The 25822-nt window shown below is 36.6% G+C and overlaps 1 protein-coding gene across 1 annotated transcript in view; it reads left to right on the plus strand.

Moving 5' to 3' along the window:
• Positions 1 to 25822, plus strand: part of EIPR1 (EARP complex and GARP complex interacting protein 1) — a 74285-nt gene that overhangs the window by 1435 nt on the left and 47028 nt on the right. Inside the window, exons 2-3 of the mRNA XM_036380864.1 lie at positions 7264 to 7347; positions 12554 to 12686. Coding sequence (XP_036236757.1) covers positions 7264 to 7347; positions 12554 to 12686 — 217 coding nt within the window. The remainder of the gene's footprint in view (positions 1 to 7263; positions 7348 to 12553; positions 12687 to 25822) is intronic.

Raw genomic sequence — 25822 nt, forward strand, 5'->3', positions numbered from 1 at the left:
TATAATCCATCTTCCAGAAATTTAGGCAAGCTAGTGTGTGCTGTCTGGGACCTCCATGGACCTGTATATCCTGCCCACTCCCATACTATATATCTGCTACACACTTTTCTCCTGTGAAGTATGTAACTTGTTGGAGTTGTCTGGCAGGAGGATAAAGCAAAAGGATGAATAAAGTGGCTGTAATAAAAGGAAATTACTGTTAATACAGATCACTTAGGGAGAGGGTAAGGAGAGATATTTATGCATAAGTCAGGGAGTGTAGAGATGAAGGCTGTGTTACTGATCTCCATTAACTCCCAGTGTGTCTTTAAAACAAATCACATCTTTGTGCTTTTTGAAAATGGAGACACCAATGTAAAAACTTAAACCTAAAACTGATCTGGTTTTTCCAACTTCCATCTCAAGGTCTAATAAGAAAGATGATTATTTTTTTTCAAACATCTTTTCTTCTGTGTAGCTAGATAATAGTGGTTAGCTGTATCATCACAATTACTCCTTTTTGTCTGAAAGCATCTCTTCAGCAAAAGTTTTAAAAATTTTTGCTTTGCATCTCATTTTTGGGCTCCAGCAGTCAGTAGAAGTCCTTCTTTGGCCACTGATGGAGAAAGTGTCGTTGTGTAAATGTGTTTTTCATGTGATCTAATGTAGCCATGTTTATAGGAACATAAAGCTGATTCCTCCTAGGCACTATCCACCAACTAACTTAAAATTAATTCTCCATGGTTTTTGTTCATTTCCACGTACAGAATGTGTTCTGATGTACTGGCATATATAAGGTAACTTAGAATAATGAACAAATACATTTTTCTCTTTTTTAATCTCTTGGGTGTGTCTGTAAGTGATATGAACATTGTACAGACATGAAAAGTATGTGTGAGTGGCACTTTTGGTGACTTTTAAAAAGACAATCTCACCATAGTTATTCTGCTTGTCCGACTGCAGTGAAAATGAGAAGATTATAGTGGGTGGTGAATGAAAATGTGAGATACTGCTTGAATTAAGGTACTGAGTGATGGGACTGTGGCTCATGATGGTGAATACAAAGCAACAGCAGCAGCTGCAGAACATTTCAATACCAACGTGGTTCTTCTAAAAGGAATATTGGTAGAAAGAATCAATATCCTCAATTGATGAGTGAGGTTCCAGGAATATTGCTGAGTGCTGTATTTTGTCAGTGAAATTATGTTGTTCTTGTTCTGTGTAGAGTTGACCTGGGCTCTTTTTGGGCTATATTCTCTAATCTGGCCTCTTTTTGGGCTATATTCTCTAACCTGAAATACATGGTATGTCTGCCCCATGTTGAATTGGCTTTCATTTTCAGGGAGTCACAATTTTCCCCCATGTTTTTCTTGAGGTTTTAAACAGTGATGTTTTGAGCAGATATGAAAGCACCACTGAACATCTCAAAATATCATGCTTGCCTTACTCTAAGGTTGACTGGATAACATTTATAGCCCTGGAAATGAGCAGTGGGGAGAGGTGCTTTCTGGGATAGGCATTTGGCTCAAGCCTACATCTTGCTTGTTTAAAAGCATGCAGAAGCCAGCCAGCATCATGAGATGAGGAAGAGGAACATGAGTTATGCCAGAGAGTGATCATTTTGGAGCGTGTCTTTGGCACATTTAATGGGTTTGGGGATACCACAACACTGAGCTGAATTTCAGCATACTGGATACTCCTACTGCATGTTGCATGTCAAAAGTACATAGACATGTGAGGAAAAAGGACAATGAGCAGGAGGCAAGGACCACAGAAAACTGCCTGGCTGAGCACAGGGCCATACTGCCCATGGGCAGCTCCAACACTACCCTGAGCTAGGGTCTGGCTGAAGCAGGATTGAAAAAAGTGTGCTGATGCTTTGATGGTGTTAGTGTTCTGCCTTGTGGTCGTTGTGCTTCTTGAATAAGTGATACTTGGTCCATTTTGTGTTGTCTGTTAGTTCTTAACAGGTTTTATGAATCTGAACAGACACTTGATTTTTTTAGGACTTGCCTGCTTGCAAGAATAAGGTGAAACTTAATTTCCCTAAAGCCAAATGTGTTTTCTTAGAGTAAGAAACTTAAAGCAAAATACCAACTGAAACAGATTGTGGAAGACCTGTGACCAATGTGTGTACACCTATTGTCATCAGTATGTTTTGAGAATAGCTCAGCTGACTTACCTGTGATGGAGTAAAAGCCAGGTGTAGATTTACTAGAAGTGGTAAAAGGGTTCTTCCCTGGAAAATGTGTGTTGCTTGTGAGCTGCCCTGGGAAAGCTGTGCTGGCTTTCAGGCTTGGCTCTGTTCCTGTGTGGGAGTGCAGAGCCTATAGCTCCTATTGGCAGTGGTGTTCTCTTCCCTGGGGGAAGCTTTGGGGTCTCCTGTGGGTTCAGAGAGAGCAGCCTAAGCAGAATGTACTTAATAATTTTGGTCCAGCTTTAGCAACGTCTTTGGAAGATTTACTTTGAAAATTGAATCAGTTTAAGAAACTGCCTAATAATGTCTTACTAAATTCCTAGCTTTTGTGTCAGTTCTCTTTCTTCTCTAAGACTACTTGCCTCATGAGTGCCAATCCTGTATATTTTAAGCCTTTGTGGTTTAAAGTGCTACTAGAGGAACAAAGGTAGATAAATGGCAAAGCTCTCTTAACTAATCCCCCAAAGATCTTCATAATGCATGAAGTGAAACAGTTGGAAAGTATTTTTTAGGACCCTTAAGCAATTAGTAGGCTCTTCCTAGCGTTAGGTGTGGTACAGAATAATGACAATATAAAGATACAGGCAGGTGAACTTGAAGGAATTTTTACAGGATGATTGTTACCTTCATGAGAAATGAATGAGTTTTCTGAGGATGATTGTGCTATGCAGGTCTGTGTGCAGATTGCATTCGTTGCTGTGAGGGTTTACAGAATCTGTCAGTCTTTGTGATAGGGTCAATGCACTAAATACATTGGTGGTGGGAATTCTTGTGCTGTGAAAGACTTGGGGAAAACAGCTGTCTGAGAGCATTGAAGGTCACCTGGGCATGTGTGCTGCCAACCTTTACACTGATAGTCACTGCAGCTTATTAGAGTCACTGAGAGAGTCTCCTACTGTGGTGGGAGAAACATGGCTGTCTTACCAGAGTAAAAATCAAAGTCTACTTCTTGGAAATTGAAATTGTGCCAGAAGGAAAAAATAACATTCATGACATTAGCAGCCTGGAGCTTGTCTAGGGGAGCAGGGAACTTGTATTCTGCCTCCAGAATGAGGCATCAGCAAATCCAGCTCCTCACCCCAAGTAGCAGTACACTAGTCCTGGTTTTCAGCATAACCAGATGGTCAAATAACTTTAAATTCAGATTTAGGGATTTCAAGCCAATACTGTATCCTTACATTTTGCATTGTAAGTTCATGGTTTGTTAGTACAGATTGATTGTATGAATTTCAAATGATGCCTGGTTTGAAGAATATTTTTTGTTTGTATTAAATATAATACAAATATTCAAATGTTGGGGTCTGTTTGTTTTCTTGTTTGTTAATACCAAACCAGTGCAATGCATCAGCACAACAACATGTGTTGAGCAAATACTTTTTTGTTTGTTTATTAATGCCCTAAATAGTAACAGTCAAATTAACAAAACAAACAAAAAAACCACACCACAACTTTGTGCATTTGGCTGGTATTTCAAAAGATGTTGAGGAATGAAAGTTTTTCAGAAGAAATTATTAACAAAGTGTAGAGAATCCTTGCATTGCAGTTCCATAATGCTCTTAGTTTAAACCAACCTTCTTCATCCTTTCGAGATTTGCCATTGTATTCTTCGGGATCATCTCTTGTCGTTGTCAAGTACAATAGACTCTATTTCTTTTTATCCAAGGTTTTTATTTTTCTGCAGGTGGCCTAAATTATCAAGGGCAAGGTAGAAGGTGATCTTTGCCCAGCATCACACTGAGCATAGTGTAGGCATAGACATGATTCCCAGTCTCCAGTTAGTTTTACCTGCATTCTTCTACAATGATTGTTTTTTCTTTTGCTTTATCTTGATACTACTTTCTGTCATGCTTGTGTTCTAAATTTTGCATGTGCATTTACTGTAGTGGATTTGCAGTTCAGTTATTGTCCTGTTTTGTAAAACTGCTTGTTTTGAATTATGCACACTTCCTCATAGGGCTGTTGATAAATACGAAATCTAGACATGCAGCCAAAAAGTTCTTAGTGGTTTGCAATGTTTTAAACTTTTCTTGCAAATATTTTTTTCCTACAGTTAGGCCTTCTTTAAAAAGGAAATTATGTAATTGCACAGATTGTTGCATTGTCTAGCACTGTCAGTTAGGTGGGATGTTGAGAGCGTGTTGTAAGGATTACTTGTTAACTTGCTGCTTGTGTCTCTCAGATGTGTATTCTGGTTATTTTCCAAGCTTTGTGCTAGTTTTTTTAGTAAGTAATAGTCTAATACCTTGGGTAGAATCCTAAAATGGTTTGGGTTGGAACAGACCTTAAAGATCCTCCAGTTCCAATCCCTCCACTAGACCAGGTTATTCCACTAGACCTGGTTATTCAGAGCTCCATCCAGCTGGGTCTTGAACTCCAGGGATGGGGAGTCCACAACCTCCCTAGGCAACCTCTTCAGTGCCTTACCACTCTCACAGTAAAGAATTAATTTTTTTAATATCCCATCTAAACCTGCCTTCCTTCAGCTTAAGGCCATTCTCCCTTGTCCTATCACTATGTGCCCTTGTGAAAAGTCCCTTTCCACAAAAGCTCGGTAGTAAACTCTTTTTGGGCTTATATTCTGTGTTCTGTGGGTGCACAAAGACTTAGAAAATAAGCAAAAAAATGTAGTAAAATGAATATTGATTAATCCAAACCAGTAGAAATTATTATTTGTCTATCTATGAGCTGCAGTCAAGGTAGGATGCTTTATGAAAGGTTCTATTTGCAACCTGCTCTGACAAGATGACAAAGTTAAGGCACTTTGCTTGATCTTGACAGCACTCTGGATTCAGCTGTATTGTTCATTACAAAGATTACTTGGTGTCTTAATCTGTTGAAAGAACTTCTTTTTCTCTCAGAGTACACAAAATTACACATATCTTTGTGTAGGAGACAAGTGAAAGTCAATTGTGCTGATATTGATATTATGAATCAGACTTCCTAATTTACGAAGGCTTGGCGAGTTTGAATTTTGTATCCTATGTATGGATGTTGCTGGGGTTTTTTTGTCAGGGAATAAACAATAGTGTTTCTTCTTGTAAAATGTGTCTAAATATTTTTTCTCATACCCCTTTTGTTTTTCTTTCTGCAAAATGGAAAATTATTTTAAGGAAAAGCTAGAGAAGCTAATGACATAAATGTTACTATGTATTTACATAATTTTATTTTGGGCATAAAGTTTGTCTCCAACTTTATGCATTTTTGAAAACAGCTTCACCAGACCTACTTGAAAAGCTTTGAAAGGGCTGGAAACTTCTTTTATTTCTTTATTTCATTAAAGGTCCTGGAGGTCTCTACTTCTCTTTGATGTATAGAAACAACAGAAACAGAAACTTCTTTGACTTAAGGAGATACATAGCTGTTGGCTCATTTCTAGTGTTTTTTTCAAAATAATTCAAAGCAGGTCTTTTAAATGAAAAGAAATGCTTGCAAAGATCTGCAAATGTAAATTCTGTTAAAGACAAAAGCTTTTCTGCAATCATCTTGGTGGACTTGTGTCTATCAATCAGGAACACTCTGGGCTTGTAGATGAGTGCTACATAAATAAGAACGTAAAGCAAATTGGTATGGATTCACACTGATCTTTGATCTGCATTTGAGTATTTTGAACACAAACTACTCATTATATTCTCTAGTTCTTTTTTTTTTTCCCTACTATATAGATATTATAAGTGTAGTTATGGGCTAATAGCTTGTTACTTATAATCTTGTTGCATTTTTAAACTTTTTATGCTCTGTCTTACACAAAATACTACACTGTTTAATTTAGACATTTCAGATACCAGGAAAGAAATATCTGCTCTATACAAGTCCAGAGATTATTCCTAAAAATTAGTTTTTTCCCTATTGCTACTGCTGGACAATGCCTTGCATGGCTTTGCTTTATCTAAGAAAAGTCAAATATCTTTAAGTTGCTTTTCTAGAATTAAATTGCTCTACATTTGGGTATTGGGATCTAATGTATTCCAGATATTCCTTTCCAAGCTTTTAGGCATCTTTTTAATAACAATTTGAAAACAAGTTTCAAATAGAATGATATTGAAGTGTTTCTGAGTCTGAAGGTAACAAGCTGCACGACAGGATGGCAGTAAGAAGGGCCATTCAGCAGTTACCTGAATCCTTCATCAGTATTTGCTTGAAATATTTGCCTTAGTGTCTGGAGAGATCGGAGTTATTTTGTGCCAAATAGGATGTGAATCGCAGAGATTTATTTTTAGATTAAAAAAAAAATCATATTGAACAATATTATTAAGGGTATCTTTTGCATGGAGAAATAGCAGATATTCCTCACAATATATAGTTGATAAAAATGCCTTTGAGTATTAGTTTACCTGCCATTTACTCAAATTTGTCTAAGAGTCTCTGCTACTGACTAGTGCAAACTAGTGATTGTGGTTTTAGTTCAAGCTGTGCTTTGTTTATCAGTGTCTCCCATGGCCCTTAACTGCTTTGTTTTGCTTCGTTCAAGACTGTCGTTGGTATAAGTTGAAGCAAGGCAGAGACTCTAGCAATGCCATTAACATAACACAACAAAGAAATAACATTATGATAAAAGTTTTAAAGATAAATAACAAATTACTTCTCCCATCATTCAGACAATTCTTATCTCTAATGGGCTTCAGCAGAAAAGAGGTGGCTTGGTTTTTAATTTGCTTCTAAACATGGTGGTTAATGGTGAGAAAAAAACTAATTTTTACATTGGCATATTCAACCTGAGTGGTGTGCAAACTCCTGTAAAAACAGCTTCTTCCTTGGATATCGCATTGTTTTTTAACAATAGTTAAAAATTGTCCACTGTTCTATGGAGTTTTTTCAGATGATAAAGGAAAATTAGTTTGGGAGAGACGCTGCATTTAATGTTATCCCTGTTATAATGGAGATCAGGTAATGTATTTAGCACCTGTGTTCCTCAATCCTCACAAGTACGAGAAATTGAACAAAAAATGTATTAAGGAAAATGGGCATAAAGGGCAAGAAAGTCTGCCATTTGAAAGAATGTAATGACAATTGATATATGTTTCAATTTTTTTGCTGAAATTAGTTGATTTTATTAATTGTACTTTTCTAATGGCTTTCTTCTTCCCTAGGCACGAGCTTTAACACCTCAGACAGCAGAAACAGATGCAATAAGATTTTTGGTTGGAACGCAGTCTCTTAGATATGATAATCAGGTAATTTTTCTGTCAAATATCAGTTGTAATTTTTACCACTTTTTGTAACATTGTTCTGATATCATCCCTTTTCCTTTCTCCCCCCTGTTGAGTATGAGCATTGATAGTCAAGCTGAAGACTTTTGTAGGTAGAATGTAAAGATATTGGTAGGAAATGGAGGTGAATGAAAGCTGTGTGCATTTTCTGAATATCATATCCCTCTTCTAAATTGTATGATCAAATCAGATTAGTTTACTAAAGAAACTGCCATATTTTTGTTAATTTGAATCTATAGATGCTCATCCCTGAAGAGATGCAAAGTAAAACAAAATTCTTTAGGCCTTAATTGCTTCTAATGGGACTCTTTGTACATGCGCAGTTCAGTGTACTGAACATGATGCTTCATAACCATGATTTTTCAATATTCATTATTGGAAATCAGCTGTGTCCTTTCTGATCATTCAAACAATTCAAATTAAAATTTGAGTGACTTTCATGGCTCAGTTTCTATTGGGCTGTTTCTTCTGAGGTTAAGTGTACGAGTTGTAATTATACAACTTTAGTTGTAAATTTAATTTTTGTGACTGAATTTCAGTAGAAATCATACTGAAACAAGTTCTTGAGGCTGAAAGGGTTAGAAGGCGGTACTGAGTGCAGGTGGCAAGGCTTGGGTGGCAGGAGAGCTGCAGGGGTGGCCTCTGAGAAGAGGCCAGGGGTTGCCTGTGCCAGACACAGCTGGTTCCAGTGAATCCACTTCAGGACACAGGTGAGTCATTTTCCCATGAAGGCCCTGTGCTGAAGCAGAGGAACAGAGTGAGATGCAGAGAGCATCAGAGAGAAAACACCCATTACCACCACTGCCCCACATCCCCCTGCCCCACTTGAAAGGATCAGAGGAGTCTGGTTGAAGTTCAGCCTGGAAAGTGGGGGAGAGAAGGTACTTGTTTAACTGCCAATGAATTAATTCACCCAAGTCAAGTCTGTTTTGCCCAGAAAATTAGTTAGTTATTGACCTCTCTGTCTGTAGCTTGGCACATAAACGATCTCATTCCTATTCTTCCTGGTTTCTCCCCCTGTCTTTCCTGGGGAGAGCAGGTGTCTGGGTGGGAGTCTGTTAGCCAAGGCTGACACCCACCACAGAAGTCCCTGGCATTGAATGGAGTGACCAACTCTTTGAAAATGGCCTGTAATGGCCTGCACAAAATCACTTGGAACCACAGCTTTGGGACATGTCAGCTGTCAGTTCCCAGTGAGGTTTTTATCATTTGAGTTCATTACTCAATGATAACGCTGGATGAGACTCAAGAAAAGTTATTCCAAGGATAAGGGGGATAAGGATAAGTTTATTTCCATTTCAAGTAATACTTGGGCAAAGAGTAACAAAAGAAGTGGCAGACACACTTAGTTAAAATTAAAAGTTCAATGCACACAATTATAATTTTGATCGTCCTGTCTCTTGCTCTTCAAATATTTGGTATAATGTGGGGGGTTTTTAACTGTTATTTCTGTGATAGTTTTGCAACTTGCTCAACTAATTAAATCCTGCTACAAAATTGATGTAGAAGAGTGGTTCTCACCAGTTGATAGCCAACAGGTCTTTAATAATTTAAGTTTTCTGATTTTGATAAGTTTATTTGGTATATGCTATGTATTTTGGAAATGTTTGCATATGTTTCAACTTTGAATATGCTTTTCTTTCTCCAGTGAATAACATTAACAATAGAAATAGAGGACAATTTCTAGTGTATTCACAAATGTTTGGAGGTTATTGGCCTTTAGCTGTGCCTCAGGCCATCATTTCTTCTCAGCTGGTTCCTCAATCCCCAAGAAGTGCCCTAGGCTCAGCTCATTATAACTTAATTCAGCACTAGGTTCTCTACATTTGCTTAAAAACTTTTTTAGTTACCTGACCGAACTTACGAGCTTTTCTTGCAACACTTAATACTTACTAAGTCCTGCACAGCAAGAGGTTTTATCATGTGCAGATTATTTCTTCCCTTCTGGTCATGGGCAGGTATAGTGCAAATGAAAGAGCAGTAATTTTACAGCTGGCATGATAACTTTTGCCTCATTGAGGTATATTGCTGTATAAAGCAATTTTAGGTATTCATAGAATATATTTTAGGTGAAAATATTTTCCTATTAATACTAGTATTTCAAAGGAAAGGAAAGTTCTTATAAGATTTTACATTAGGTTAGTATTTGACACATTAGTAGTGTATAGGACTTGGCATTTGGTCCTCATAACACGCTGCAAATGATTTAAGGAGTAGCCCTGTGTTCTGTATGGTGTACTTTTGGAACATTTGTCCTCAGTACTTTCATTGTTGCTGAACTTTGTGTTTATTGTATGCATTGGAAATATCCAAGTATGTAATTTATTCTTTCCTCATCTCATTCTCAGAACTCTTCAAGTTATTTTCAGTCTTGTGTCTTAGAACTTAAAATAATTATTTTTATGATTTATACTGCGCATTGCTTCTGCTGTAGTCTGCACCTCAAACCTTGTGTTCAGTTCTGGGCTCCTCGCTGCAATGAAGGCTTTGAGGTGCTGGAGTGTGTCCAAAGAAGGGTGATGGAGATGGTGCTGGGCATGGAGTTACAGCTGTTATGAGGAGCAGCTGAGGGAGCCAGGGTTGTTCAATCTGCAGAAAAGGAGGCTGGGGAGGGGTGGCGGTGTCTTATCACTGTCTACAGCTACCTGAAGGGAGGTTGTGCCAGGTGGGGGTCAGTCTCTTCTCCCAGGCAGGAGATGGGACAGGTGAGAGGAAATAGCCTTAAGTTACACGAGGAGAAGTTTAAGCTGGATATTAGGAAAAATGTTTTCATGGAAAGGGTTATAAAGTATTGGAAAAGAATGCCCAGGGAAGTGGTAGAGTCATCATCCCTGGAAGAGCTCAAAAAAGTGTGAATATGGCACTTGAGGACATGGTTTAATGGTATACAGTATTAGGTATTCAAATACTTTCTATGAAATTTCTGTGGTCCTTAGTATTTTGTGAAGTGACTATTCCATATATCATGTATTCAAATCAATAGGAAGATTCTTAGCAAAAAAACATTGGGGGAATTTTTGCAGTTCTTTCTGATCTGCTGATAAACTTACGCTGGTAGGTAGTGTTGATTGGCTGGCATAGCTGTGAACGATGTAATTTTTCAACTCACAAAATGTAAACAATACTGCTGCATAAGAATTAAACTTCCCATTTCCCAGAAATCTCAGTCTGGGCCTTTCATGAGCTACCTGTGTGTATTGTAAAATTTTGCCCGACAGGCAGGAAGAATGATGAGCAGGACTCCATGATATCAGAAGGCTAATTAATTACTTTACTATACTGTATTATTCTGTACTATATTACACTACATGACACTACATCTAAACTAAAACTGAGCAAGAACTCAACAAATCTCGTGACTGTCTCCTGACTGGCCATCAGGACACAGCTTGCAGAGATTGGTCAAGAAAACAAAATACTCACACCAGAATCCGATTACCAATTCCCTTCAGGTAAACAATCTTCTATAATGCATTCCACTTGTGCACAAACACAAGTGCAGCAAATAAGGATTGTTTTGGTCATTCTCTTCTCTGCTTCTCTCACTGTTTCTCTCAAGTTCAGAGAATGTGAATCTCGCATGTGTGTTCCACTAGTTCAGAGCTGTCCATGTTGTCAGCTGAATTGGAAACATAATAGCAGAGAGAGGTTGGTGATCTGTGCCTTCAAAGGGCTTCAGGTGGGGTGAAGAGCACTCCCATATGTGCTGAGTGACTTTCAACCTGGGTTAGTGTGGGGAGAGATGTGTGTGGCTGTAGCATATAGGGTTTACATTTATAGTTGACTTTCTTGGGTGAGAAACTTGGCCTAAGCTGCCAAAGGAGACTCCAAATAAAAACAAGGTCTGAGGTTAAACTGATCTTTTTTGTCACTCTAAGATGGATATGCAGTTGATAGGGTAGATGGAAGGTGTTCTGATTCTTGAATAGGTTTCTAGATTCAAGGCAGCAAATGAAGTCTCAACTGCAGAGGCAGTTCTATGGCTGGGATGACATAATGAAAGAGTAATATAGGTGGTGTGGTGCAGGATTATATTTGAAGGAGGAGTTTCTGATGACTGTTTGGGCAGTAAAATAAAAGGTAACGTGTAAACTCATCCCCTTAAAAATAATAGTATTAAGATGAAGTTGAGACCTATATTGCAGCTTCTGTATTTTAAGAAAATCTTCTGTATTTCTGTATATCTTTTTGCAGTGATTCAGTAGTTAATTTAGTTAACTTGATTCAGTCATGATGATAGGATAACTGTTGGCTTTTTTTTCCTCTTCATTGTTCACCCAACTTTGAAAATTAATTTTTAATGAGGATACAGTTCTTCAAAATTTGTGAGTCTTCTAAAATTTATTTGTCCACTGTTGAGCTTAGTGGAATTAGTACCATAACTAAAGTTCCTTCTGTACATTATGCCAGGCTAAAATCTTCCTAAATTCCTTGTATTTCTCCAGCAACTATAGAAAAACAGCTGACTAATGAAAGGGATGGAAAAATGACAGACCTATAAAAAAAAGAAAAAACATAGCAAAGAAACCTGCTACAAACAAAAATGAAAATAATAAAAAGCAAACTTACTTCTGTATTTTAAAAATATTATCAATATATTTAAATATTATTGTTTTTCTTCATCTTTCAGTACTTTGTTTCCATATAGTATGAAACTAGTAGATTTGTATCTTGGTAGTAATATGTGACTGCTAAAGTGAACTGTCAAAGTTCTTACTGAGTGTAAAGTACTCGCTTCAAGTAGAGTCCTTTCCCTCTCTCTCCTTCTTTCTTTGTAGATGATTTGAATTAGATGATTTAGATACAGAATTGGTGCAGACATTTAGACTAAGGATTGTAATGTTGTTATTTTTGTTTATTCCTATAAGAAGTGTTGAATTCTAATACATGGCTTATTTACTATTAGCTATAAAACGAAAAATCACCTTCAAGCTTTAAGTTGAAAATTGAGAATAAGCATGGTATTTCCTCAAACAGGGAAATTGCTTGTGTTTTCCTAGAAAAGTTAATCCTGCATGAAATCAATGATATAGTAAATTGTTAGTATAACAATTAAAGTAGATATTGGTTATAAAAATCTCATTAAATTGTTCCGTGTAGTCATTGTGTATAATTAAGACCCACAGGAAAACATTTGAAACCCTAATGTTCTATTTTATTGTATTTGCAGATTCACATCATAGATTTTGATGATGAAAATAACATTATAAACAAAAATGTTCTTCTTCATCAAGTGGGTGAAATTTGGCACATTAGTACAAGTCCTGCTGACAAAGGTGTGCTTGCAACCTGCTACAATAAAAGTAAGTCCTTTTCAAATATGCCCAAGTTGTACAAGTGCTTTGGTATTTTTGAATGTGTCAAGTTCAAACCTCTAGCTAGATGTAGACACTTTCAGTTGGAATTATCAACACAAGCATTTCTAAAAAAATCTGCAACACTTAATTATACCTCATTTGTGTCATATCCTTAGATTATCTTGGTTAGAAGTCAACTTCTGCATTCATGTTAAGAAAAGCAGCAAAATGAGCCTTATGTTTGGCTGATGAATGCAAAGCATGGCAAATAAAATATATTCCTGTTACTTTAAACATAATTTTTATTGATGTTTGCTTTTGAAAGTGCAAGTAAATGTCTTTCAAAATGTGCTGGCATCTAGCTTTACTTAAAACTGCAGATGAAGTTTGTATATAATGTTATTTTTCATATTTGTAATGGAGGTATGCCTACAGAGGGCTACAGCTTCTCATCTAAATATTTCCTCAGTAGGAATGTTCCTTGTCTAACCTTACCATAACTGCACAACTGTTCAAATTAAGGGTCTCTGTGCAATTCCTGAGTTAGGCAGGTACAAAGATTTTCTGTCATGAGGCTTAAGAAATCCACTTGCATCATTCAGGGAAGGGGCTGATTTTTCTTTCTGACAAGAAATCTGAGGTATCAGTTGAAATAAATATTATTTCATCTAGTCAATATTCATCTGTTCTTTCATGGAAACGCAGTCCAAGATACAACAATTACGGAGTTAGTTTCAGGCTTTGTACATCGGTGAACAGCTGTAGAGATGTGTGTTCCTGCTGTTCAGCCTTCTGATTATATTAGGGAGAAGATTCCAGAATTGCCTAGTTCTCCTAATTCTTTTGGATTGAAAGAAAACTGCTAAAATTTTAATTTCTTTCACAAATCTTAGGTGATTTTTTTAAAACCAATGATAGTAGATAAGTAAATTTTTCCATTGAAATGATTGTGGGCATTTTGATTGAGAGCCTTTCTGTGAAATTTCCAATTTCCTTTATTGGACCTAATAAATCACATGAATGTTTTCTATTCCAGATTATTTGTGTTCTAGATTTAGTTTATCTGATTTCTTAATATTAAGCTCTATTGTTTATTCTTCATGCATCTTACTTTAGAATTATCATCCATTAACTTTCTGCAGAAAACAATTCTCAAATGGTGATTACTGACTCTAAATAGCAATGTATAGAACTGAGAGCACACAGTGTGGGGTTCTGTAATAAGGCATACTGAGTTCAGCAGACAACTTATTTCAAGTAGTAATGCAACCAAATTAAGCAATCGAAACCATTACAACTCCTAATGTATTGCATTTCTTTGTTGTTTTAAAAAGACTCAACTCATTTTCTCATTGAACTATGAGTCAAAAGAGGTGATGCTTTCAGGAACAGCTGTAGGTATTGTGCCCATCTCTTGTGTTTGGGCCCAGCACTTCTGTCAAGACTTAAACATTGTTGAAACTGGGAGATTGAAGAAATGTGAGATGTGTCCATTATTAATAGCTGTTTTTTGAAGTTGCTTAAAGAAGTGATAAAATGTGGCATTGAAGAGAAGTGGAATTACATACATTTTCCATTTTCTAGCTCACTGGATGAGCTAATGGAACAGGGTGAAATTTCCTCTTCTGTATTGGGAAAGATACTGAGTTTTCTTTTACTCTTGCATATTTGCAGAGTTATCATAACTGATGTATTAAAAAAAGATGTTGTAGGTGCAAATAGAAGGGCTGTCCTGATCTTTGATTTTGTTAAGAGGAATTTGCCTTTTATATAGGAAGTTTGGGGAATATAAATTTCTTTCCTCAAATGCAGTGAAAATCTTTCCACAGGTATCCAGTTGTTATCCTCCCCTGTTACGTTATTGAGATATTGAGACTCTTGTTTATTTTTTACTTGACTACTTGATAGTTAATACTACTGCCTGAAAGTCACAGATGACACCAGCAATCTTGCTCTATGTTTTGAAATACACATGAAGTGCTGGTTTGCTTCTCTTTTTTCATGAGGGAATAAAACTTAGCAAAATCATGCAACATGCAAAGCTTTTTTGATAATTTCTTCTGAGAGCTCAGAATTCTGCACGGGAAATGGGTGTGTGCATTCAGCTGGTAACAATGGGCTGTCTCTGGGGTCAAGGTTCAAACAGAAAGTTTAAGCCAACTCTGTCTCTTTGAGAAGAGTGATGGTGCTTGGAAGTTTTTACTACTCTGGTTGAGAGATGCCTTGAATTGATATACCAGAAGTCTTAATCAAAACTCAAAAAATCCTCTTATATGGGGAAGTTCCTACATTTGATTTGGTTTTGTTGTTGCTGTTTTGTTGTTTTTTTTTTAATTCCAAAGACAATACTTTAAATACTTCTATGAAATCCCACACCATCGTGCTTAGATCTGAAGGTTTTTCCCATGTGTGTGATATGTAAATGTGTATGGGTTGTTTTCTCCCGAAACATGTGGGTAGGAAACCTCATTCAGAAGTAGTAGAAACAATCTACCCTTTTTGCTTTCTGGGAGCATGATTTTTTTTTTTTCTCCTGCCTTCATAGATATGTGAAATACTTTTACTTGTCCTTGACTTGTAAGTGAAAGAGGCATAAAGAGGTAGAACTTAAAATGTATTTATTATTTATTACACCTAATGAAGAACAAAGTCATGTACTTATGAGTCATAATAGCTATGCTTCTATGTCAATAAAGAATAATTTGCTTGTTGTCCACTAGATTATTTTCTTTAAGTGCTTACTTTTGATAAAATCAGATTTTTTGCCCCTAAATGACTAAACTTGCAGCAACCACAGTTCAGTCATTGTTTTGACATGAACTTTTGCTTTTAGAAACTCTCAGAAAATATGTCAAAAGTGACAAGTATAGCACATTTCCATGACTGGATGCAGACTCTCTACTCATATTTTTGGCTTTACTGCCTTTTTACATGAAGTCCATCAGAATATTTACTGACATTGATCTGCATATCTTTAAATTCTGTGATTTCAAGAAAAGAATGTTCCCCTAAAAAGTAAAACTAAGATGGCTCATCTTCTTGTTCACAAGAAGTCACAAGAAAATTTAAATCCTTGCTGAATATGTAATTTGGGAACTATATTCTCTAAACAGTCAGTAAAGTTAAATGAAAGGGTGCTCTGTATTCTTTGTTCAAGATATTTTACTAGAGTATCAATGTATAACTAAATTTTAAAAAGGAAAATACCTTCCTAACTCTAAAGACAAAATGAAGGAAACAGCCTTTTTTTGTTAGCATCAGTATTTACAACTTTGTCTAATTTTGACATTGAAAACATACAAGGCTTTATTAATGATGCATTCTCAATTATGACATTAACACAGCTATGACATTAACACAATTATGACATTAACATAATTGTTCCAGTAGCATTGGAACAATTGTGTCTTTGGATATTAACCAGAAATTCCATTTTCTAGGACGTTTTGTCTTAATGTAAAGAAAAAATTGTGGAACTGTGTCTCTCCTCATGCCCCTCCTCATGCACACACTTCAAAAATACTGACCTAATCACATAATTACAAAGGGAGAACTTATTAGACTCAGTTCCAGCCTCATTTATAGTGGTTCCCCCCTTCACTGATCATGAATATGCCACTTAGGAAATTTAATACTGTTATGACTGATATTATAGGAAGATGATTTTATTCTCAAGTGTTAGGCTTGCTAGTTATGTATAATCTTGTCCAACCCCCAGAAAAGATCAGGAATTTGCTATGCTGATGGCACAGCAGTTGCCTGTGCTACACATTTTTAACTCACTCACCAATATTTTGTGCTAGAAATGTATTAAGACCATCCTGGTGTAAACTGACATTGCTGAGAGACAGGATTTGTCTTCAGGAGACACTGAGAAGTAGCTCCTCTTTTTGCAAATGTGTTTGGCAGCTAATTGATGTTGTGAGAATTAGGAATGTTATATTTTATCCCAGATTCCCTAGGTGAAGAGAGAAAGTGCATAAATATGTGAAAGAAGCGAAGTATAAGAGGAGAAAAGAAGGATTATAGTCTGAATATCTCAGGGGCAGGGGAAGAAGGCTTTGTAAAATTAATATCTGATGTATCCAGAAGAACTCAAACACTATTAGTTTTGTGACATGTTGATGCATCATTTTTCTCTTCTACTACAGCAAATCAACTGAATTTAAATGGGTGTGGTTTTTTTTTTCCTCTTGAAGAGGATAAGGTTGTTACTGACAGCTTTAAAGTAGGTAAAAATCAAGGGGAGAAGTTAGTTTGGTAGTCTTCTAGCTTTAGAAGTTAAATTAGATTGTTAAAGTTCAGTATGAGACAGATTAGGTCTTAAAAAAACTAAAAGGTTGGATTCTTGAGAGAACAATGCAATTTAGGGATGTGTTTTGGATGATGATAATAAAAGTGACTATAAGATAGAGTGCTACAGTTGCATTGTAATTTGTTTAATGCCTAATCTCTGAAAATTTACATGCACTTATTTGCCTATGATACTTATTAATATCCTAAAGTTATGTTCAGCAAAGCAGAAATCACATAATTTGCTTTACAATAGCCCAGAATTAAAATGCAGGATGCTGCATTTAGTGGAAAATCTCTGTCAGAACAATTCTAGGAACTTTACACCTTTCTGATTTTTTTACTGTTCTGGCTAGTTGTAGTCAGTTGACTATTCTCTTTTTTATTACTTTCATTAAATTAAAGTTGGACAGAAGTGGCACTTCTAAAAAGTGAATAAGAAAGGTGACAAAGTAATTAAGGAGATCATAGCATTTCTTAGTAGAAATCCACACTTAAATATCAGAAAAGAAGAATTATGGGGTGGGTTTGAGGGTCAAGAATGTACCCTTCAAATAATGATATGAACCAAGGAGAATGATGGTACACTAAATATAATAAGTTTAAAAATGAAGATAAATTAGTCTTCAAGAAGTTGGTAACTAACCAAGCACTGTCTTCAACTGCTAAGGGGAAAATCATTTGACATGTGTATTCCTACTGCAAGTTTGAAAGGAGCTTACTTCATTATTCAGAAGAGCATCCTAGCCTACTCGAGGATAATTCTTTCATTGTGAAAAAGTGAAATGACAAAACCCTGTAATTTACACTAAAGGGGAGTATCTTGGAAACTAGAACAGTGGAGACCTGACAAAGTGCTAGACTCCATTGGAAAATTATCTGTATACAGTCTCAATATTGCTCAAGTTTCAGGCTATAGGAGGAGAATTCAGAAAGCCATTTCATGGACTTTTAATAGTGTTCTGAGGCAACAAGAAATACCAACAGTCAGTGGGCTAGGGTGTATTTAATAATTTTTGTATGGAAAGTAGGTGATGGAAGCCTCAGCTCTAGAAATAGCTGAAAAAATTTGGATCCCTGCATTGATATGATGATTAATATGATGTTGGGTAATACTTGGAAATATATTGATGATGCCCTTTATTTCATTCCAGCTTATCATACACTGTTATGAGGTGTTTGAAGAATTTCCAAGTTAGATGGATGTGCAGTGGTGGGTGCAGTTCTTATGTGGCTTTATGTGGGAGCTGGGGGAGTCATGCCTTGAATTTGCTTTGTTTAATACAGAACTTATTTTTAATCTGTTGCCTTGTTTATACATCCTCCCTGTCCCTCACCTGCTGTTTTGGGATATTGTTAAAATGGAGGCAGACTATTTCCTGTGGACCTTTAAAGTAAACTTCAGCTACGTCATTAAAGGAATGGGGAATTCAGGGGCATTTTTCTGTAAGCTGTTTAAAGAGTTCTACAGCCATTTGCCAGTTTGCCAGCAATGGATGGCTCCTTCTCGAGTGAGTCTTGGATCTGGTCTCTGTGAACCAGAATACTAAGTAAAGAGGTTGAAATGAATGATCATGGTGATGAATTTCAAGAAAGCTGTCATTCTAAAATAATGTTTTATAAATATAATTATAGCTTATACAGCATTATTTGCAAAATCTGAATATAGCTTTCATTATATCGTATAAGCTAGATTTGTGCATTGCTCTGAGATGCAGATGAATCTATTTAGCATGTCAGCAAAGAAACTAGTGGTTTGTTTGGATTTTGATACTGCATAATGGCCAGCTACTTGGGTAGTTACTGTGTTCTGTTACACGTTCTACAGAAACTTAGCAATGGTAAAATTGTTTGGGAAGTCAAGGGTTAAGGCAAACTGCTGGTGGGTTTGCATGACATGATGGGGAGATAAAGGGGAGGAAATAGAAAAATGATCCAGACTGAAAGCTCTGTGCAGGTGGAAAATAGTTTGCCTGCTGAATCTCCAGTTGGACCTGGGTAGTGGTCTCCATCATTGCAGAGGTGAATTTTTGGGATTGCATGCAGCTACCCTGGGTGCAGGAGAAAGATGTGCTTGGAGGGGCAAGAGTGAAGGACCGTGTCTCACAACATAATTGTAGACAATTGTACTGTTGCTCTCACAGGTCTAATAGGGGAAATGCTTGCTGAAAGACAAAGTGAGGAAATTGAGGCAATGGTAGAGTTGGAGAAATAAGGAGATCCTGAGGAAGGAGATCCCAAAAACAACTAAGGGATATGTGAAAACACAAGAAGTGTGACATGGTAAAATAGCTTTTGAGCAGTCAGTCAGTTGGGAGGCTTGAGAAATGTTAGAGATAACACCCTTAGGTGTTAGCAGAGATTGTCCATACAAAAAACTATTGTTGTGGTTAAATGTCTGCATGTTTTGGTTTTTGATTAGCATTTCTTGTTTTACGTTTTGTTTCTTCTTTATCTGTGGCAACTTCTGCTATTTTCCTGTTTTTCTTCCTTTCTGTGGCATTTACTGAAAGGATTGGTGAAATAATTTGCCAAGATGTTAGATCCATACTGTTGGATCTAACTTTTAATTTTGTTGCTGTAAGACGAACAATGGTCTAGAGGCTTCAGCTTCTCTTTCAGCTGTTTTAAACTGTGCCAGCAAACTAAACAGAATGGTTATGCTGATTGTTTATGCAATTGTAAATTGGGTTGCAAGGGTATTTTCACGACCACAAGAGTACTTTTATGTTGAAAACATGAATTGAAAACCTGAAAATTAGCATGTCACAGTATAGGTGATAAAAATAACAGCATTAAAGTCTGATGTTTGGAATGATTTACTCTAATGATGTCAGGTAGGGTGGAAGCTGATGTGAAAAGTGTGTGTGTGAGCTGTATCAGCACTGAAAACAATTTAAGAAAACAAGCCTTACCTGCTAGTTTGTGAGGGATAGAACCTGCTGGCTGTGCAAGTCTTAATGGTGAATAATCAGGTCTTGGTATCAATCAGCTGCATGTTTGTTGGTTTGGTTTTTGGGTTTTTTTTTGTTTGCTTGGTTGTTTTTTTACAGTAATATTGTTATAATGAAATTTTTTGCTGGAAATTGTAACCTGTAGAGTAAAATAAATAATCTCAGGATATTAGACTACTGTAAGGTTATATATGTATTCTAATAACTTGGAACAGGGCCATGGTATTGACCTAGGGACTGACTTGCAGTAGAGCCTACTGTTAAACTGTGAGGGTGCTCCCTGAGCAGTTTTGGTGTGGGCCAAGTTACAGACAATGATACCCAGATGTAGTCCAAGAAATTAATGAGTAGTTGGAGTGTAGCCTCCTTCTTTTAACTTAGCCTCCAAAAAATTTCATTTGATTGTGCTTTCTGGCCTCAGGGCTGGAGACCTGTACCTGACATTATTTTAAGCAAGTTGCCAAAAAAATAAATACCTGTCATAGTTCTCCATTGCAGACTTCTATAAAATACAGAGACTGTTTTGGAGAATGTATTGAAGAGAAACATGCAAGTACTTCAGAAATTAGATGAAAGATGTGATAAGGTGTATATGAAATAAATTACAGTATGAAGATCTGATCAAGAATTTCTGTTCTGCTGATCTCAATAATACACTGATCCTGTTGTGTGGCTTATTCCACAAAATTGAGTAACTGTTTTAGAGATAATTTCAGCCATCTAGAGAAGAGGATATTTTGAAACAGTTATCCTTTTTGGTGTAGCATTTTTACAGTGTCTGGTGCTATGGGGTGGTTTTGTTGTGATAAGGATTAGTAGCTGTTGTGGAGGTTCTTCTTGAAGAATCTTGATGAATGTAAGTGAAACCTTCATGCTGCTCAATTTGAAGAGATGTTTAATTACTGGGTATTAGGTGCACGCATTCATTGAGGAAAAATTAAGTTTCTAGCGATGATAATTGTCTTAATTCATACTAGTTCTTTCTTCTGAAGAAGGCACTTGTTTTCTGTCTGCTTTCAGGTACCAAATCAGATCATGAGCTGGAGTTGTTTGCCACCTTGGTGATTTCTGAGTTCATAGAAAGGCTTATCAGGTTTTCATGGGGCTGTGAAACAATCACTTCTCTTTTATTCTCAGTGCCCTTTGTAAGGATGCTGATGGTTTGCTGACTTCCTCATCTACTGCTGCACACAAGGCCCAGAAGACTGTCAGTCTTGATATAAAGAGCTTTTTCCTGAACTGTAACTACCACTTTAGAGTACAGCATCCTGTTGGGATGGCTTGAACTGTTTTTCTCTACATGCATTAACTAACTTTTGTAAACAGAGAAGCTCATCTTTTGAGTCCTCCTATTCTCACCCTTTCCATGGCATGAAATTACCTGAAACTGTCAGGTCTGCAAGACGAGGTAGTTGACACTATTACACTAATAATGCTGTTTCAGGAGCTCACAGTGGAATGCTTCCTCTGGATTTAACTTCAGCCTTTCAGATAGATCTTTGTTTTAAATGAGATAGAGCTAGATTAATCCTTTTCACTAGGAAGAGGTAAAACTAAATTTAAAAGCAGAATCTTTATCTAATCTAAATTTAAAAGCATAATTAGTAAGTTTCTATGTTGCTGTCATCTTTTGTATTTGTGCTTGCCTCTGCTTCTCCTAAGAATTCAAATTCTTATTCAAATCTATGGAAACATATGTGGAAACACATTTATTGTCCCAGTTCAAATGTATTTTTAAACTCCTACAAAAATAGGATCTGCACTTCTGTTTCATGTAGGGACGTACAAGGCCACCAGAGGGCAAAAGGAAGTGTGACTGCACAAAGCTGTTACCTGCAAATTTCCTCATGCAGGCAGACATCTGTGTGCACAGATCCTGGTTTTCACTTGGGTTTTTTCAAACAAGATAGGTGCCCTGGTGCAGTGGTTATGAAGACTTCATACAAATAGCTTGCATTTCTGGATTCAGAGCTGTACAAACACAAAACTGGTGTTTAATTTTGTTGAAAATAGTTTGCCTTTAAAATCCATTATTTCAAAACAATAAATCTACAATGAGTTATGGCTGTCTGGTGCATTACACTTACACACAGTGAACTTGTGTATTAAAAAAAAAATTCTGCAGAGAAAATTTATCAGTAAGGATACAGGAAATAATGCTGCTGGTGATGCTTCATCTGCTTAGTATTGAAGACAGCAGGTGACACTTTTGCCTTGCTGTAAAGAAAGCACTCTGTGTGGGGAAATCATTGATAGAGCCATGGGATACATTAGAGCCATTAAAATGGGCACAGAAGTGGAATGTGTCTTTAAATATTTCCTCTTCTCAGCAGTAGTGGTAGGATGTACAGAAGATTTATTCCCATAGTTTGAATGAAGAAATAAATGTCCTTGGCATCCCTAATGTTCTTTTAATGTTTTTTTTCTAGGAATTCTAGCTGCTATATGTAATTTGAGTGTTTCTTTACAAGTAGTTTGCAGTAAGCTTTTAAATGAAATGGTTTCCTGTCTGATCCACATGATGAAAAAAGCTACACAAGTGATGAACAGCTTGAGAAATTGTTCCATGTTAATTCTGTTCAAATTTGAAGGCCTCTGTGCATAGATGTACACTGAGTTTTGTCCAGATGAGAGGTTACGTAGCTGTCGTTTCGTAGTCTGTGCTATAACCTCACTTGCATGTATGACTGCTGTAGGTAGCTCAGTAGTGTCTCAGCCGGTGTGCAAGAGCAGATGCACAGTGAAAAGTGTAAGACCTGGGGGACCATGGGCCATGTATAATATAACTAACTTGAAGCGCAGATCCTTGTTATCCCTTGATTTAGGATCTCATCTTTATTTGACAGCAATTATCAGGGTAATTGCAACATTTTTCGTATGAAGCAAAAGAAAATGAGTGTCAGAAGAGGGAGGAGAGAAGATGACAGAAATTCAAGTATAACAGAGTGGTCATGATATTGAAAAGAATGCTTTAAATGCAGAAAATGGATAAAATGCTTCTGAATTAGTACTGTCATTGAGGGATAATCTCTTGAATGATCAGACTGCTCTCTCTTTCACTTTTAGAAGGTTTAATTCTCTTCCCCTTTTTAAATTATTTTTTCACTTAGAACCAAAGAAGTGTTTTTCTGTCTCTAATTCAAAAGAGTTTTTAAACTTTATTTTATTAGTTTAGTTTAGTTTAGTTTATTAGTTTATTTATTTATTAGTTTTTAAACTTTATTTTCAAATATTGATATTAACTAATATAGAAGACTGCAAGAGAATGTGTTCTTTTCCCATCTCCAGTAAATGCTATTGTTACAGTAAATAACATTTTGTAGAAACATGTAAATTCCTAGAGTTTGTGTTTAGGTATCCTTGTGCAACGATTTTGTTGCATAAGTGAAAGTTAAAGGCTTGCTTTTCTCTGTATTAGACTAGTTTTGTATTAGATTTCACAGTTATTCCCAAATAATGCAAGTGAAGCCAAATATACTCTGCAAGTTCCTTCCAGTAAATGTTAAGACATTTTGTAACCTCACTTTTTTTGCATTCCATGTTTTGAGATGCTCTTTCTGCCATGAAAAGATAGCCTGCTTTCATTTTCCATTATCCCATCCTTCTTGGAAAACTGGAGAGGCCAAGGGAGTATCTCTTGCTTCATACCCTTAAGAGAGTGATAAAGATTTTTTCTTATTTCATCTTTTTTTCCCCCTCTTGCTGACTTACCAACATCACAATTCAAGTGCTACCAATATCTTAAATAGTTATAAAAATGATGCATTTTTTATAAAGTAGCAAATCTTGAGTTATTGTAGTTACATTATGACATAAATTCTGTAGCATATTCTATTATCTGCATATCATCTTATGAAGCCATGTTAAAATGTTTTGAGAACTATTTTAGTTTGAGATTTTTCTCCTGATTCTAGGTGATAGTTCGCAGCCTTAATTCTTTTGTTTGTATGGGGTAGGTTTTTTATGTGTGTGTCATCAAGCAAGCATCAATGTTTCTGACTGTTAGACATAAAACTTAGGACATTTCTGCTACTGCAGCAATTTGAGTGACAGCTACAGGAAGTATGAGAATTTGGGGTTAATATTTTTGTCTTTTTTGATATTGTGAAGACTATTTTGCAGCTCAGCACAGTTTTATGATATCCACTGTGGGTGCACATGCCATCTAGTAGACTAACAGCACTTCTCCACTGTTCCTTATGCTCAAATTGCTGTCACCATGACCTTCAGGGCCCTTTCTGCAGAGCATTGTTGAACTTTGAGGTACCTGTTGGTTTGTTTTTCCAGCCTGTTTCTGTCCCTCTGATGTTCCCTGAGGTCAGTAATGATGATGCTGAACAGTGCTGGCCACACTGCCAGCTCCAGAGACATACCAGTAGTGACTGGCTCCAGATGACTTTTATGCCACTGACCACAACCCTTTGAGAATTACAGTTCAACCAGTTTTGAACCCAGCCTTCCCATCCTTCAGTTTGTCTGTGAGGATGTTGTAGGCCAAAGGCTTGTTAAAGGTAAATAACATCAACTGCTTTCCCTATTTTTACCAAGCTTGTTTTGAATTTAATTTTCGCTGTAGAATGCAGTCATATTTGTCAGACATGAGGTCTGACATGTCCTTCATAAATCTGTACTGAGTAGTCCCAGTCACCTCATGTTTAGAAATGTTTTTCAGATTCTCTTGGTCTGTCACCTTCCTGGGGACTAAGGAGAGAATGACTAGTGTAGATCCTTCTTGCTCATCTTAAATATAGGAATGCCATTTACTTTCTCAAAGTCCTTAGGAACCTCTCTCCAGCACCATGACCTTTCAGAGTTAATTGAAACTGGCCTCATAAATATATTGGCCATTCCTCAGTTCTTGTGGATTCATTACTAGGATCCAAGTTCTTTAAATATTCCTGAACTTGACTTTTCCACTGGTCTTGGCAGCCTGGGATCCCTCAATCCTGAGGATAGCAAAGACCTGTCTGCTAGACACTGAGCTTATTAAAGTCCTACACAAGGACAAAGGAAACTCCTTCTCATTGTCAGAGGATGGTGTTATCCTTTGTTTCATCCTTCTCCAGACGCCAACTGCGTTTTGCCACTTTGGTACCTTCTAATCCTAAACCATAATCTCTCATTTGAACTGGGAGCTCTATGCACTCTAGTTCCTGAAGTTTTTAAAAGATGATTCTCCCCTCTCACCTTCCTGATCCATCCCTCCTGAAGTTCCATACTTCTAATCCCAGCAAGATTGTACACACCAGTAAGACTGCATTTGACATAAACACAAGAGGTACTTGGTCAAAGGAATTGTATCCCATCCCTGAGCTGAAGATTTGACCACCAAGGTATTTCTGGGTTTATTTCTATTTGGTTATGTTTTCATAATTACTTTTCTTAGATTATAAACCTTTTAGGCAGGAGCTGTATATCTTTCTCCACTTGAGTTCAATAAAAAAATGCCATGGGGTTTCTCTCCTGTGAGTGTTTCTGAGGTGTAAACAAATGAGAACTGCATAGTTATTAGCAGCCAACTAACAACATGATGTATTGTTTGAATGCCCCAAGTTGAGAAAACTACTGACTAGAGTAGGGAAATGTTTAGTCTTTTTATTTAGACTTTTTGGATGTGCTAGTTGTTGATACCTTGAACTGAGAAAAATCCCAACCACAACTTACTCTTGTATTAGTAAGAATACCTTTCTTATTGTAGCACTTGTAACTGTCCTAATGAACAGAAAACTGAGTGTATCTCAAAATAATGTATCTAGCTAGTAGTTGTTTGTAATTATTTTCTTCCATTAAGTACTTTTCCTTGATGTGTGAGCTAGATTCCCAAACTGTCAGGTTAATGTAAAGATACAAGCAGATTATGATTCCAAGATCTAAGCTTTGAATCCCAAGTTATTG

Source organism: Molothrus ater, chromosome 3 (assembly GCF_012460135.2).
Source record: "Molothrus ater isolate BHLD 08-10-18 breed brown headed cowbird chromosome 3, BPBGC_Mater_1.1, whole genome shotgun sequence".
Taxonomy (NCBI): domain Eukaryota; kingdom Metazoa; phylum Chordata; class Aves; order Passeriformes; family Icteridae; genus Molothrus; species Molothrus ater.